The sequence below is a fragment of the Bombina bombina genome, chromosome 1, assembly GCF_027579735.1.
Source record: "Bombina bombina isolate aBomBom1 chromosome 1, aBomBom1.pri, whole genome shotgun sequence".
NCBI classification, from domain to species: domain Eukaryota; kingdom Metazoa; phylum Chordata; class Amphibia; order Anura; family Bombinatoridae; genus Bombina; species Bombina bombina.
The window spans coordinates 1,138,285,953-1,138,303,640 of NC_069499.1; the positions used below are offsets into that span (position 1 = coordinate 1,138,285,953).

Here is a 17,688-nt window from a genome sequence, read left to right on the forward strand (position 1 = left end):
ACGCAATTGATGTAAGGGGATCTGCGGTATGGAAAAGTCGCGGCTGAAAAGTGAGCGTTAGACCCTTTAATCACTGACTCCAAATACCGGCGGTAGCCTAAAACCAGCGTTAGGAGCCTCTAACGCTGGTTTTCACGGCTAACGCCAAACTCCAAATCTAGGCCATAAATTGCAAATCTACACCCCTGATACTAGGATGTGGCCACTTAAGGGACACCTAATCTAGAGAAATGGCTAAATGGGGTAAAATGGGGGAAGTGGGACTATAGAAGCACAAAGTGTAAACTTCTCAAACCTCTAGTGTAATGAATTTTTAAATATCCACCATCCACTCTGGTGTTACAGGAGCCTTAAATAAATTAATTGGGAGATATGCTAAGAGGACCCCTTGTGGACCCGGTCTGAAGGTTGGATCTTAGCCTTAGAGAGGTAATATAAACTGAAAACATAGCCGATGAGGACGTAGAGGCATGGTTTAGTATATAGGGGTATAGAGTATTGATTATATGTCCCTTAGGTAGAGGCAGTAAAAAGTGCCATGCTGTCTCGGCCGCTGACAGCACAGCCAGAAGGGATTAAAGTGAATGTCAATTTTTATGCTAAAGTGCTAACGTTTTTAAAAATTTGATTAAAAACAGGGGCACTTTAATACATCAAAATTTACATTTTACTCCTGTTGAGAAAAAAAAAACATACCTTTTAAACTTGAAAGCCGCTCCAGCTTCCTCTACCCGTCGCAAAGCCTCTTCCTGTGTCTAAAATGAGCAATCTGGCTTCCTCCAATCACGGCGTTGAATCAGACACTGATTCCCCCGGGGGGGGGAAGCCGTGATTGGAGGATGACCTATCCATCATTTCTGACGTCATAAATGTCTTGCAACGACCGGAGGAAGTTGGAGCTGCTGTCAAGATTAAAAGGTAAGTCGTTTTTTCTCAACAGGAGTGAAATGTAAATTTTGATGAATTAAAGTGCCCCTGTTTTTAATTGAATTTTTAAAAACCGGGCACTTTACCATCAAAATTGACATTCACTTTAAGAGGGCAGTCTCTGTAATCTGGCTAATATACTGGGTCTGTCTCAGTTCTAATAAGCCAAATTAAGTATGATTAGAAAAAGTCAGTAACTGTCGCTATATTTTAATATAAGCTATAGAGATAACTAAATTGCCTCTGCTAATAAAACGTAGGTAACCACAAATATAATAAGTGCTAATTATAATAGCATGCAGATCTAGAAGAAGGGGAAAAGGGAACTTAACAGAGGTATTTGTCAGCTCTTCTCATATACTATTTAGGTTGAACTCGATGGACTTCAGTATTTTTTCAACATTATATACTATGTTACTATGTTACTAATACACTTTTAAACAGGAGATCATTCACATAACTTATCTGATATTTGGACCTCTATAGGGGTGAGATATAGTAACCTAGGGACATGGTAAGGGGGGTAAATGTAAACAGTATATAGACAGCTACATATCATGCAACTTTTATGTATAAACAGAGAAATAAATAACATAGCAGGCTGTTTGATCAAGATCACCACAAAGCAATAAAGTGTCTTATGCTCGGGATTAGAGTTCCAGAACAGTGAACTTGATATGAATCAATAAAAACTCCTGTAAAAGTCTATACTCAGTAAAATATAGAGAATAAATCTAATAACAAGGGAAGAGAACATTTGGTTGAACTATTTATGAAAGACTACAAAGGATATCCTGAATGTAAGTGGTGTCCATAGACCCCAAGTTTCAAGCCTGAAGGCCGTCATCAAGACTTAGTAGTTCAGCTATCACAGATCGTGGGGTTGGAGTGGCGTAGTAACATTTACACGGTAACTGATGTTGAAGCGCCATGATTTTCCCTAAATTGTATGCAGTCCATAAATCTTAATTTTCAGACCATAACGTTTTCATGAGTTGTGCTGTCCTACTATATGCAGGGGGAGCCGAGAGGGGTCAAACACGGTGTGGGTAGTGTTTCATCATGGGCATCGTTCTCTCAACCTACTCCCACTGGTTCATTATGAGAGGCTCTTATAGGGGCATTAAGTCCTGGATTAGGTGAGTGACTGTCTAAATGTCCAGGATCCAGGAAGCAGTCAGATCTTATGTACAGCCAATATACAAGACTGAAACAAATTTCTCCTCTTGTCCCATCCACATACAGTGCTATGGTCTGGAATGGATAAGTTAGTGTAATCTCACCTCTCAAGCGTGACACCTCCAATAATATAGCGATAGCGGTGATCCGTTTTTTGGCAGCCGCCGTATCTGCACCTCTGGGGCAGTGATGGACAACATTCTCCTTAGACGCATCAGGTATAAACCCTGCCTCCGTTTCTGCCTCAGAAGCATTCCATTCCCGCATGATGTCGGGTCACAAATCTCTCCATCTGGGGTCGCAAAGCAGGTAGATAATTCTTTGAGAAGGGACATACTAATTCCCCCTCTGCAGTAGCTTCCTCATGCGGTCTTGGAGCAAGTGTAGTTTGAGTCGAAGACAGCAGCTCCGTGTTGTTGATTAGATTTCTGGGAGTCTCGGGGTCTACCAATGTAGGAGCACTGTTAGTCAAAGTCTGATTATCTTCTAGATTTACTAAGGTCTGTACTGTAGCCATGGCGGCAGCTCCCCACCATGCCCTCCCGGTCGAGCCAAGACCAAGGTTGCAGTTATGTTCTCCTAGAGTGCCATCAAGTGATGTCTGGTGTATCTGAGGCCGCTCATTAAAGATGATGTCACAGAGGTCTCTCTCTCTAGTTTTAGGAAATGATCCCTTATGAGCCGGTGCAGTTCTACTTCCCATCTAGTAACATCCTCCATTTGCTCTCTATGGAATCGGCATAGTGAAGGTTATACGTTAGAGTGGATGGTCTCAGCGGTCCAGATCTGGATCTAGTAATCATAAATCCCGTAAGCTTTATATCAATCAACTCAGTATTCCATGAGCCGTGTAAATCTGAGGGTAATTTTTAAATAGTTTGCAGGATGGGCTCTGTAACCGGCAGGTTAAAGAGATCATACTCAGAGCTACAGATATTGCGACCTACAATGGGCGCTGCCTAGACACGCCCCCGGGAAGATTAGGATTTACTTTATTTTTATTTTGTGGGTTTGGGGGTGGGGGTGTTTGTTTTGTAGCAAAAGAGCTGTGAACTTTATGGCAATGCCTTACAAAAGGCCCTTTTAAGGACTATTGGTAGTTTATTCCAGATGAGGTTTTTTATTTTGGGGTGTTTTTTTTTTTTTTAAATAGGTATTAGAATAGGAATAATTTTTATTATTTTTGATAATTTGTTTGTTATTTTGTGTAATGTATTTTTTTTTCGTTTTGGGGTGGGTTTTTATTTTTAGATTAGGGCTTGGGCATTTCAAAAAAGAGGTGAATGCCCTTTTAAGGGCAGGAAAAAGAGCTAAATGCCCTTTTAAGCGCAATGCCCATACAAATGCCCTTTCAGGGCAATGGGTAGATAATGTTTTACTTTATTTTTATTTTGTGGGTTTGGGCGGTGGGGGTTTGTATACTGTTAGGGGGTGTTTTTTTTGTTTTGTAGCAAAAGAGCTGTTAACTTTAGGCCAATGCCCGTTTAAGGGCCCACAAAAGGCCCTTTTAAGGCCCCTTGGTAGTTTATTCCAGATTGGGCTTTTTTTATTTTAGGGTGGGTTTTTTCTTTTTTAAAGGGTATTAGAATAGGAATAATTTTTATTGTTTTATATAATTTTGTTTTGTAATAGTAGCTTTTTTTATTTTTAGTAATTTTAGTGGGGGGGGTTGTAATGGTAGGTTTTAGTATAAGGTAGCTTAGGTTTTATTTCACAGGTAAGTTTGTATTTATTTTAGCTAGGTAGTTATTAAAGGGAAGGTAAACTTTGATGAATGAAAGCCTGTTTTTTTTTAAAATACTATTAAAAACAGGGGCACTTTCATTCATTAAAGTTTACAAAGCAGCCGTTTTGATTAAAAACTTACCTTTTTTTCTTTTCACAGCCAGAGCAGCTTCCCCCTCCTGGAAATCCTCTCTTCACACGTCAGCAAGGACTAATGCGGCTTCCTGCAATCATGGCTTTCCCCCCACGGTAGTTATTGCCTGAGGCCATGCTGTGATTGGAGGAAGCCGGATTAGTCATTGCTGACATGTGAAGAGAGGATTTCCAGAAGGGGGAAGCTGCTCTGGCTGTGAAAAGTAAAAAAAGGTAAGTTTTTAATCAAAATGGCTGCTTTGTAAACTTTGATGAATGAAAGTGCCCCTGTTTTTAATAGTATTTTTAAAAAAACGTTTTCATTCATCAAAGTTTACCTTCACTTTAAATAGTTAATAAATATTTACTAACTAGTCTACCTAGTTAAAATAAATACAAACTTACCTGTGAAATAAAACCTAACATTTAGTTTTAAATAGGAAATATTTAGTTAATAATTATAAGTTTAATTTAGCTGTATTTTAATTATGTTAAAGTTAGGGGGTGTTAGGGTTAAGTTAGGGTTAGGGTTAGGGCTACGTTAGGGTTAGGTGTTAATATAGTTTAATTTAGGTTGTTGTGATGTGGGGTGCTGGCGGTTTAGAAGTTAATAGGTTTATTTAGTGGTAGTGATGTGGGAGGCCAGAGGTTTAGGGGTTAATAACTTTATTTAGTGGTAGTGATGTCAGGGAACGGTGGAATAGGGGTTAATAGATTTATTATAATGTGGGCGATGTTTGGGTGCAGGGGAATAGGGGTTAATAACTTTAGTACAGTGGCGGCGATATCGGGAGCGGCAGATTAGGGGTTAATAGTTTTATTTAGGTGACGCGATATCGGGGGCGGCAGATTAGGGGTTAATAACATTATGTAGGTGCCGGCGATGTCGGTTGGGGGACAGATTAGGGGTGTTTAGACTCAGGGTTTATGTTAGGGTGTTAAGTTTAAACGTTAGTTTTTTCCCCCATAGACATAAATGGGTCTGCATTACGGAGCTTTCTTTCCGCGATCGCAGGTGTTTTTTTTTTTTATCTATCAATTTCTTTTCATTTTTGAGATTTTATTGCGTGCACGTCATCCTTTAGATGTATTTATATGGTGAGTCCTTTTTCATAATATCTTATATTACGATTGTCTATTATTCAATTCTATATAATATAATATTTGTGTCAGGATTAACTCCATGACTATAGCTCTATCTTAGAGCACACTTATAGCTTTACATTATTTTCCTGTCTTGAGTGGTTAGGGGAAATCCATTTAAAAATGTCTCTTCTAAGAGAAAGGCTATTTAGTTGCTTTATAGTTGTTTGAGCGCCGGGGGTAAACACATTTTTTGCACACACCATACTTATTTGCAAGCAACAATGCAATACTTAAATGCTCTGACATATTAACATATTGGGGCCTATTTATGAAAGGCCTGTACGACATGATCTGATCAGCGGATCATGTCCGACAGACCTTGCTGAATGCGGAGAGCAATACGCTCTCCGCATTCAGCATTGCACCAGCAGCTCTTGCTAGCAGGGGGTGTCAATCAACCCGATCGGGTTGAATTGCGGCGATGTCTGTCCGCCTCCTCAGAGCAGGCGGACAGGTTATGGCGCAGCGGGCCATCAAGCTCCACAGGCCTGGCATAATTCTTTTATAATTATCATTTTTTAAAACTTTCAAACACTTTCAATTACAATCATAAATTAACTTTCTGGTGTTCATATTTAAGTTCTATACAAGTTTACGAGTGTGATTTGAGCAATATATTTATTTTATTTTTTAATATGTGGAAAGCTTCGAGAATTGCCATGAAATACAAAACTTGTCAATTTGGCTGTATATTCTGCGTCTTCTTGAGAGCGATTTTCCCATTCTACAGGTTCCCTCCTTACTTACTTGAAATCAGGGTTGATGTTGACATGATGCGTAAACTCCACAGTACGCAGGTGACTCCCGAGGCAAACAGCATCATTACAGTTCCTGCAGTACAGCCTCACGTTCTCGGGGGGGAAAGTGTTCTTTAGCTCCTCCTTCTTTTGTTGCTTCACTTTTCGTTCAATGAGAGAATTTTTCTGTAGCTCTTTAATCTGCAACAGAGAGTGTTATTGGGGTTTACTGGGAACACAGATGAAAAAACATCTTTAATAAGAGGAGCACATTGTGCTGATCTTTATGTGTTTTGTGTGTTTAGGTTTTGTGACCCCAATACAAGTGTTTCTTCTTAAATGTACTAAATAGACAAACTTGTAATTGTTTTTTTCTTCAAGCCATAATGATTAAATGGACATAAAAGTTAAATATGAAACGTATCAATACATTTTAAATCTAAAATGCTTATTTTAAAAGTTACCATTACATTTGGGAGACATTTTATCGTTACGATACAGCAGTAGGTTGCCTAGTATTAGGGTTTTCTGTTATTTGCCTCTGATATTCTGACCTGGTTTGTTTATATATTCCCCGAATAATAGATCCGCTGTCTGCTTTAATCTGTCTTGTATAACCTGGATTTTTCACAGATGATTTCCCTAAATAACAGATATGCTTTAGTCTGCCTGTGTAAGATTTGTGCTTTTCACTGATTATTTCCCTGAATAACAAATATGCTTTAGTCTGCCTGTGTAAGATTTGTGCTTTTCACTGATTATTTCCCTGAATAACAGATATGCTTTAGTCTGCCTGTGTATGATTTGTGCTTTTCACTGATTATTTCCCTGAATAACAGATATGCTTTAGTCTGCCTGTGTAAGATTTGTGCTTTTCACTGATTATTTCCCTGAATAACAAATATGCTTTAGTCTGCCTGTGTAAGATTTGTGCTTTTCACTGATTATTTCCCTGAATAACAAATATGCTTTAGTCTGCCTATGTATGATTTGTGCTTTTCACTGATTATTTCCCTGAATAACAGATATGCTTTAGTCTGCCTGTGTATTTTTTGTGCTTTTCACTGATTATTTCCCTGAATAACAAATATGCTTTAGTCTGCCTGTGTAAGATTTGTGCTTTTCACTGATTATTTCCCTGAATAACAGATATGCTTTAGTCTGCCTGTGTATGATTTGTGCTTTTCACTGATTATTTCCCTGAATAACAGATATGCTTTAGTCTGCCTGTGTATTTTTTGTGCTTTTCACTGATTATTTCCCTGAATAACAGATATGCTTTAGTCTGCCTGTGTATGATTTGTGCTTTTCACTGATTATTTCCCTGAATTACAGATATGCTTTAGTCTGCCTGTGTATGATTTGTGCTTTTCACTGATTATTTCCCTGAATAACAGATATGCTTTAGTCTGCCTGTGTATGATTTGTGCTTTTCACTGATTATTTCCCTGAATAACAGTTATGCTTTAGTCTGCCTGTATATGATTTGTGCTTTTCACATATTATTTCCCTGAATAACAGATATGCTTTAGTCTGCCTGTGTATGATTTGTGCTTTTCACTGATTATTTCCCTGAATTACAGATATGCTTTAGTCTGCCTGTGTATGATTTGTGCTTTTCACTGATTATTTCCCTGAATTACAGATATGCTTTAGTCTGCCTGTGTATGATTTGTGCTTTTCACTGATTATTTCCCTGAATAACAGATATGCTTTAGTCTGCCTGTGTATGATTTGTGCTTTTCACTGATTATTTCCCTGAATAACAGTTATGCTTTAGTCTGCCTGTGTATGATTTGTGCTTTTCACAGATTATTTCCCTGAATAACAGATATGCTTTAGTCTGCCTGTGTATGATTTGTGCTTTTCACTGATTATTTCCCTGAATTACAGATATGCTTTAGTCTGCCTGTGTATGATTTGTGCTTTTCACTGATTATTTCCCTGAATTACAGATATGCTTTAGTCTGCCTGTGTATGATTTGTGCTTTTCACTGATTATTTCCCTGAATAACAGATATGCTTTAGTCTGCCTGTGTAAGATTTGTGCTTTTCACTGATTATTTCCCTGAATAACAGATATGCTTTAGTCTGCCTGTGTATGATTTATGCTTTTCACTGATTATTTCCCTGAATAACAGATATGCTTTAGTCTGCCTGTGTATGATTTGTGCTTTTCACTGATTATTTCCCTGAATAACAGATATGCTTTAGTCTGCCTGTGTAAGATTTGTGCTTTTCACTGATTATTTCCCTGAATAACAGATATGCTTTAGTCTGCCTGTGTATGATTTGTGCTTTTCACTGATTATTTCCCTGAATAACAGATATGCTTTAGTCTGCCTGTGTATGATTTGTGCTTTTCACAGATGATTTCCCTTAATAACAGATATGCTTTAGTCTGCCTGTGTATGATTTGTGCTTTTCACTGATTATTTCCCTGAATAACAGATATGCTTTAGTCTGCCTGTGTATGATTTGTGCTTTTCACTGATTATTTCCCTGAATAACAGATATGCTTTAGACTGCCTGTGTATGATTTGTGCTTTTCACTGATTATTTCCCTGAATAACAGATATGCTTTAGTCTGCCTGTGTATGATTTGTGCTTTTCACTGATTATTTCCCTGAATAACAGATATGCTTTAGTCTGCCTGTGTATGATTTGTGCTTTTCACAGATTATTTCCCTGAATAACAGATATGCTTTAGTCTGCCTGTGTAAGATTTGTGCTTTTCACTGATTATTTCTCTGAATAACAGATATGCTTTAGTCTGCCTGTGTATGATTTGTGCTTTTCACTGATTATTTCCCTGAATAACAAATATGCTTTAGTCTGCCTGTGTATGATTTGTGCTTTTCACTGATTATTTCCCTGAATAACAGATATGCTTTAGTCTGCCTGTGTAAGATTTGTGCTTTTCACTGATTATTTCCCTGAATAACAGATATGCTTTAGTCTGCCTGTGTAAGATTTGTGCTTTTCACTGATTATTTCCCTGAATTACAGATATGCTTTAGTCTGCCTGTGTAAGATTTGTGCTTTTCACTGATTATTTCCCTGAATTACAGATATGCTTTAGTCTGCCTGTGTAAGATTTGTGCTTTTCACTGATTATTTCCCTGAATAACAGATATGCTTTAGTCTGCCTGTGTAAGATTTGTGCTTTTCACAGATTATTTCCCTGAATAACAGATATGCTTTAGTCTGCCTGTGTAAGATTTGTGCTTTTCACTGATTATTTCCCTGAATTACAGATATGTTTAGTCTGCCTGTGTATGATTGGTGCTTTTCACTGATTATTTCCCTGAATAACAGATATGCTTTAGTCTGCCTGTGTATGATTGGTGCTTTTCACTGATTATTTCCCTGAATAACAGATATGCTTTAGTCTGCCTGTGTATGATTGGTGCTTTTCACTGATTATTTCCCTGAATTACAGATATGTTTAGTCTGCCTGTGTATGATTTGTGCTTTTCACTGATTATTTCCCTGAATTACAGATATGCTTTAGTCTGCCTGTGTAAGATTTGTGCTTTTCACTGATTATTTCCCTGAATAACAGATATGCTTTAGTCTGCCTGTGTATGATTTGTGCTTTTCACTGATTATTTCCCTGAATAACAAATATGCTTTAGTCTGCCTGTGTATGATTGGTGCTTTTCACTGATTATTTCCCTGAATAACAGATATGCTTTAGTCTGCCTGTGTATGATTTGTGCTTTTCACTGATTATTTCCCTGAATTACAGATATGCTTTAGTCTGCTTGTGTATCATGGGCGTAACTACAAACCACAGGCCCCAGGTATAAGAATATATGAAGCCCCCCCCCCCCAAAAAAAAAATGTGAAATTGATACAGATCTCTTTTTTTTCCCAACATAATAAGGGTAAAATTATACTTTCATGTTTTAAATAGAGCATGCAATTTTAAACACATTTCTAATTTACATCTATTATGTAATTTGATTTGTTCTCTAGGTAACCTTTATTGAAAATGCTCATAAGAAGCAGCAGCAGTGCACTACTGGAACCTATGTGCTGATTGGAGGCTGTGCATATATGCCTATCGCCATTAGTTCACCCGAGCCAATGCTGCGCAACACCCCGGGTAGCTGCCCATATTGCGAGCGGTGCGCCTGAAAAAAAGGACCTGCCTCTCTGTAAAAGCCTGCGCTCACTGTACTGCGTCAGCGCCAGCATTTTAGAATTTAAAATAAATAATAATAATATATTATGATGTGTACTGCGTTGGGGGTAGGGCAGACACAGCAGCAGAGGTAGCAGAACAGCAGCATCAGCAGCCACCAGCTCGGCAAGTAAAATGTACTCACAAGTAACTCACTACTTGTCTAGCTGCTGCAACTGGCTGCTGAAAGTTCTTCATGTCTGCTGCTGTGTGATGCCTGTGACTTCCGAATTCTCTGGATGGGTGGGTCCCCCTGTGTGACAGGCACAGATGATCTTCACGCAGCTATAGCCTGGGTGTGTGCGACTCTGATCTTCCAGCAAAAGGCCTGTGCTGGAAGATCAGAGTTGCACACAGCCAGGCTATAGTGTGAGGCTTAGTGCACTGCACCCGTCGAGAGCCAGCCCTGCCCAGTGCCCAAACTCGCACTCCTCATCCAGGTGGCAGCCTTGCAAGGTGGGAATGGAGATCATGATGTAGCCATGTAAATGTGCCTGCAACAGAGCAGCATCCCATGAAGGGAAAAAAAGTTGGATTTATTTTTTTTGTGCTGAAGCTGTTGGGCCCCCCTGAGGGGTGGACCTCCTGGGCCCAGTCTCTGCATATGGTAGTTCTGTCCCTGCTGTGTATGATATGTGCTTGTCACAGGTTATTTCCCTGAATAACAGATATGCTTCAGTCTGCTTGTGCACGTATGGTGCTTGTCACAGATTATTTCCCTGAATAACAAATATGCGTTAGTCTGCTTGTGCACATATGGTGCTTGTCACAGATTATTTCCCTGAATAACAGATATGCTTTAGTCTGCCTGTGTAAGATTTGTGCTTGTCACAGATTATTTCCCTGAATAACAGATATGCTTCAGTCTGCTTGTGCACGTATGGTGCTTGTCACAGATTATTTCCCTGAATAACAAATATGCGTTAGTCTGCTTGTGCACGTATGGTGCTTGTCACAGATTATTTCCCTGAAAAACAGATATGCTTTAGTCTTCCTGTGTAAGATTTGTGCTTTTCACTGATTATTTCTCTGAATAACAAATATGTTTTAGTCTGCTTGTGCACGTATGGTGCTTGTCACTGATTATTTCTCTGAATAACAGATATGCTTTAGTCTGCCTGTGTAAGATTTGTGCTTTTCACAGATGATTTCCCTGAATAACAGATATGCTTTAGTCTGCCTGTGTATGATTTGTGCTTTTCACAGATTATTTCCCCGAATAACAGATATGCTTTAGTCTGCTTGTGCACGTATGGTGCTTGTCACTGATTATTTCCCTGAATAACAAATATGCTTTAGTCTGCCTGTGTAAGATTTGTGCTTTTCACTGATTATTTCCCCGAATAACAGATATGCTTTAGTCTGCCTGTGTATGATTTGTGCTTTTCACTGATTATTTCCCTGAATAACAAATATGCTTTAGTCTGCTTGTGCACGTATGGTGCTTGTCACTGATTATTTCCCTGAATAACAAATATGCTTTTGACTAATTATTTCTCTGAATAACAGATAGTCTTCCTGTGTATTACTTAGACTGTTCACTGATTATTTTCCTGAATAACAAATATGCTTTATTCTCCTGTGTATGACTTGGACTTTTTTTTTCCAAATGAGCTTTATTAAGAGTTCAAAACAAGAAATAGCTGTTGCTTGCTGCATTATACAATCTATACTATAATCACGTTTGTAACACGTTCGTCGCCGTCGCCAGTTGCACACGCATCCTCAAAGGAATGTTGACTGTGCGAGGCAGCCGAAAGAATGTTGCATCCAGGTGGATTCTGAAAATGGCAGGGTCGAGAAAGAATCCACCGAAGGTGGATTCTTTCACCACCCTGCCACTTTCGGAATCCACCTGGATGCAGTGTAGGCAAACCCGAAGCCTTAAAGAAAAACCACACGCAACCGCCCGCACAAAATAACTAAAAAACACGTAACCGCCAGCAAGAAATAAAAACACCTAGCTGCCCGCACGAAGTACAAAAAAAAACAAACTAACCTCCTGCACAAAGTATTAACAAACACCTAAACCGTCAACCCCCACATCGCAAAACAATAAAGTAATTAACCCCTAATCCGCAAATAACATAATTAAAATATTAACCCCTTAACCACCAACCACCCACATCGCAATAAACCTTATTAACCTATTAACCCCTAAACCACAAAACCCCCACATCGCAAACAATCTATGTAATCTATTAACTCTTAAACTGCCAACCCCCACATCGCAATAACCCTAATTAACCTATTAACCCCTAAACCCATAAACCCCCACATTCCAATAAACCTAATTAACCTATTAACCCCTAAACTGCCAAACCCCCACATCCCAATAACCCTTATTAACCTATTAACCCCTAAACCGCCAAACCCCCCACATCGAAATAACCCTAATTAACCTATTAACCCCTAAAACCACCAAACCCCCACATCACGATAACCCTAATTAATATATTAACCCCTATACTACAACCCCCCACAACACAAATAACTAATTTAATTACTAAGCCCCCTAACCTAACACCCCCTAAATTAAACCCAATTACTACTAAATTACAAAAAATAAAAAAAGTTTTACATTAGAGAAAAATATAAACAAAATTATCAAAAAAAATAAAAAATATATACGTAATCCCTATGAAAATAAAAAAGCCCCCGAAAATAAAAAGACCCTCTAATCTAAACTACCAATAGTCCTTAAAAGGGCCTTTTGTAGGGCATTGGCCTAAGTTAAACAGCTCTTTTACCTCTAAAAAATAATAAGTCCCCCCTAAAAGTAGAAAATAAACCCCCCACCTACCTAACCCCCAAAATAAAAAACCTAACACTAAAAAAATCTAAACTACCCATTGCCCATTTGTATGGACATTGCCCTTAAAAGGGCATTCAGCTCTTTTAATGCCCTTAAAAGGGCAATCAGCTCTTTTTCAAGCCCAAAAAAACCCTAATCTAAAAAAAAAAAACTCTAAAAAATTAATAAAAAAGCCTAAACCTAAGCCCTAAATAGGTACTTACTGTTCCTGAAGTTCGGCGGAGAAGGTCTTCTTCCAGACGGATCCATCATCTTCTATCTTCATCGGGAGTGAAGGAGGTGCGGAGCAGAGGTGCGGAGCTGTGTTCCCGATGCCTGGATTGTTAACGGCGGCGGTCCTCGGGAGCATGAAGGCTCCTCTTCATGTGATCGCCCGTCACACACTGAAGATTGAATGCAAGGTCCCCCATATTTATTGGGGTACCTTGCATTCCTATTGCCTGAAATGTTGAAATCAGGCAATAGGATGGGAGCTACTGAAATCTTATTGGCTGATTTGAACAGCCAATAGGATTTCAGAAGCTCTAATCCTATTGGCTGATTTCAAAATTTCAGCCAATAGAAATGCAAGGTACCCCAAATTGATTGCGGCTTCTTGCATTCAATCTTCAGTCTACAACGGACATCTGATGAAGAGGAGCCTCCATGCTACCGAGGACAGCTGCCATTGAGGACCTCCACTGAGGATCCAGGCATCGGGAACACAGCTCTACGCCGCCTTCACTCCGGATGAAGATAGAAGATGGTGGATCCGTCTGGAAGAAGACCTTCTCTGCCGGACTTCAGGAACAGTGAGTACCTATTTGGGCCTTAGGTTTAGGCTTTTTTATTTTAATTTTTGGGGTGTTTTTTTTTTAGATTAGGATTTTTTGGGGCTTGAAGGGGGCAATGGGTAGTTTAGTGTTTTTAGTGTTAGGTTTTTTTATTTTGGGGGGTTTGGTAAGTGGGGGTTTTTTACTGTTAGGGGGGACTTTGTATTTTTTAGAGGTAAAAGAACTGTTTAACTTAGGGCAATGCCCTACGAAAAACCATTTTAAGGTCATTTGGTAGTTTAGTATTAGATTAGGGGGTGTTTTTATTTTGGGGGGGATTTATTTTTATAGGGCTATTAGTTTAGGTTTAATTTTTTTATTTTGGATAGTTTTGTTAATTTTTTTCTGTAATTTAACTTTTTGTATTTTTTGTAACTTTAGCTTGGGGGTTTGTATTTTTTAAACATAGACTGCCCTCTGGGCAGACTTATCGCCTAGTAGTGAAATAAGAGTAAAGTCTTATTGTCGACCCTGGTGAGGTGACAGTGACACATCAGCACAAGTGCAATACCAGCGTAAAGTAAACAGTGATTGAGTCTTGAAAACAAAGGCAATGGCCTCACAATACAAATTTCATGTTGCTTTCTGCTCAAATTTTAGTTTTTTTTATAGTTCATGTCAGTGTGGACAGTATAATAACTTTGTTATCAGTTATGAGCAAAGATATAAAATTTGACGACTGTTCATAAATCCGTCGTCAAACATTTCTTAAATCATTGTACTGTTTATAAAAGATTAATAAAAGTATGACCTTTCGGCTTTCCATCTCTCTGGGAATAAGGAGTATGGGAGAGCTGCATTCGAGGGGGGGGAGTAGAGGGGGAGAAGGAGAGAGAAAAAAAGGGAGGTGATACAGTGTCTGGCAGTGCGTGATTGATGTAGCGTGTTCTCATTATTGGCTGCAATTGTTCCACAGCTCTATCATGGCTGCAATTGTTCCACAGCTCTATCATGGCTATATGGACCTCTAAGTTGCCAGTTAGTCGATAATGGTCATTTTCTAGGTTTAATATTTCTGTAACTTGGGTGTGCCATTCATCCACTGTGGGGTTGATAGAGGATTTCCGCTTTTTGGGGATACGTTTTTTGGCACTATTGAACATTACTGTCAGCAGTGAAAATTTAGTTTTGTCTTTAATTTTTGGGATGGATTGAAATGACTTGGATTTTAACTGGTTATTTGCCTAAATAACAGATCCCTGTCTGATTTATTCTGCCTATGTATGGCCTGGTCCATTCACTAATTATTTTCTGGCTCACTAGATTCTGGTCTCCAACAGCAAGTGTATGATTTTCAACTTACCTGATTATCCTGCTTTTTCCCACCACTGATTTATTTTCAGTATCCTATAACACCGTTCAAGATTCTCAGTACAGAACAGAATATAGTGAAAAGTATCTCAATATCTGCTGTTGTTTAGTGGGTCAGATCCAAGGCTCAGCATTGGACTTTGACCCAACCCACCAGACTGGGTCCCACTCTAGGGCTGATAACTGATATGGCTGCATCACGGTTTTAAAACCTGATATACACGTATGAGCATTTGAAATTCAGCTATTATGTAACAAAAATATTTCATGCATATAAAAGAGCACAATTTAACCATGCTGATAATATTTTGGCATGGAAAAAAATATTTAAACAATACTTTCATATCTCGACACAATTCCCTAATAAAAACTTACCAATAAAGACTGGGTGTTTAAAGAGAGGCAAGGCAGGTGCGTTATTGTGAGTCAAGGTGGTTATGTTAAAGGTGTTTAACTTGACTGAGAAACTAACAGGAAGTGTATATTCATGTATAACTCATCCCTATGGCAAGGCTGGTTCTGGACCATGAAATCCAGGGTGCAAATCCCCCTTTCTCCTTCTGTTACCTCTAGCTCTGTAAAGAGCATTGGCTGTGTAAAAAAGGCATGACCACAAACAATCAAATCAGTTGGCACCCACCAAATCTACTCAAGGGACACACTCGTCACTGGTTGATAGGGGCAGCTCCTACATTGTTACTGCTAAATAGTGAGATGCCCCACAAGCAGAAAACCCTACTGTGTCATTTAAAAAAAGCAAAACAAGGTGAAGGCGGGGCTAGAGCTTGAACTGAACGGACGTGCCTGAGGAGAGCTCCCAACCCTTAACATATAATATACCTCAAAGTTCAGAAATTATTATCTCAAGTTAATATATTTATATATTATAGTGACCATACACAACTGAGAGAACTGTGGGCAGAAGGCAAGAGAAGCCAAAAAACAGAAAGAATAAGAGGAAACCTTCTGCTGAGAGACGAGACCCGCTCTGGGCTGCTGCGGAGGGTAGAGGACCGGACCAGCATAACTACATCCCCCGGCAGGCAAACAACTAGAATCACTCCGGAGGGTCGGGGCTCCGCTCCGGAGGTCTAAATTGTGAGGCAAAAGGCAGGAAACAAAACTACAGATTGGACCATAGACTGCCGGCTGACAAGATCAGATCACCACACGCTACAATACAGATAGCCAGGACGCCCTCTTCACTAAGGACTTACCGAGACAAAAGCTGGCCTCCGGACAAATTGTCCCAGCAGACCGAGTGAAGCTCCTCGCATTAGAAACAGATCGGGACGAAAGTGGCGCGAAAACCCGCCATCTTGTTGGCGGCCCTACTCAATCCTCAAAGCGGTCCTGATCTGTGAAGGAGCAGACACAAGCGGAGGCAGCATAGTTCAGCAAAGGCACCTGGAGGAAGGTAAGAGTAAGAGATTTGCTCCGGTCCCCCTCACAATAGCGGATTCGGACGTGGGTCCCCATAGCACGTACTCAGAACTAAGACCCACGTGGAGACAAGAAGACAGGGCTAATTTATTTTAATCTCATCCTCCCAAGTTATAAAGCCTTAAAAACGAAAAACAACAAGCCATACATAATAAACTGCCAGTCAACATCATTACCCACAATAGATTGTTAACAAGAAGTTTTTATTTGCACAGCGCAATACCCTGAACTTAAGGCAGACCCCTAGCCCAATAAGTATATAGCTTGCACCGGGTACAACTGAGCAGGAGACTCTCATAGATGCTGGGCCTGGCATGAAGTATGCATATTCAAATAATCCTATTAATGATCTAATTTGTATTTAGAGTGACACAGCTCCTTTACATATTACCCCCTACTAGATACATCATTTATTCCTCCTAAACCTGAGAAGGAAGCACGAGAGGCTGACTTTATTTGGGAATCACCTTAGGAGTGTTAATAGAGGGTTCAGAGTTGCCAAACTGAGGAGCTGTTTAGTCCTAATAATCGGACTCTAGACCCCCCCTCCCTTTTCACAAGCTTCCCCACAGCTCAGAAGATGGATGCACATTAAGTGAGGTGGGGTGGAAATAGGGTGGACCCCCAAAAAGGAAAGCAAAAAATCACACATGCAAGAATTACCCCCTAACAAATGATCTAGACGTAGTAATTAACTTTTTTCAGCGACAACTCTGAGTGGATCATCTGATTAAAGCTCTCATTTGTTTTACTATACTCTCATCTGGTATACTCTCATAAACACTGCATGATGAAGAACAAAACACAAACTGTCAAGGAATGCCTCTCTAAATCCCAACTCAAACAAAAACAACTGAACAAAGGCTCCCCTTCACAGGGGGAAACTCTGGAAGCTAGCATGTCAGAATCAACAGCAGCGCTCCCCACTGAGAATCAAAATAAGGAACTGCTCTCTCAAATTAAATCTGTCTTTCAGGAAGAATTGAAATCTGCACTGTTTGAATTACGGCAAGATATTAAAGAAATAGGTACCCGCACAGCGGAACTAGAAGAGAAAACAGACGCAATAGCAGAAGAGCTCCCTAATATACAGAAAGTCATGTCTGATCATGAAGAATACATACACAAATTGGAAGAACAAATAGAAGATCTCGAGAACAGATCCCGCAGATCTAATCTGCGAATCAGAAATTTACCAGAGTCTTATAAAAACCTGAATGACACCATGACTTTGCTTTTCCAACAACTGGTTCCAGATGTGGAGACAGACAA

General features: G+C 39.4%; 1 protein-coding gene across 1 annotated transcript in view; it reads right to left on the minus strand.

Moving 5' to 3' along the window:
• DHX58 (DExH-box helicase 58) overlaps positions 1-17,688 on the minus strand; it is a 140,071-nt gene that overhangs the window by 33,408 nt on the left and 88,975 nt on the right. The window contains exon 11 of the mRNA XM_053698982.1: positions 5,857-6,047. Within this exon, the coding sequence (XP_053554957.1) occupies positions 5,857-6,047 (191 nt within the window). The remainder of the gene's footprint in view (positions 1-5,856; positions 6,048-17,688) is intronic.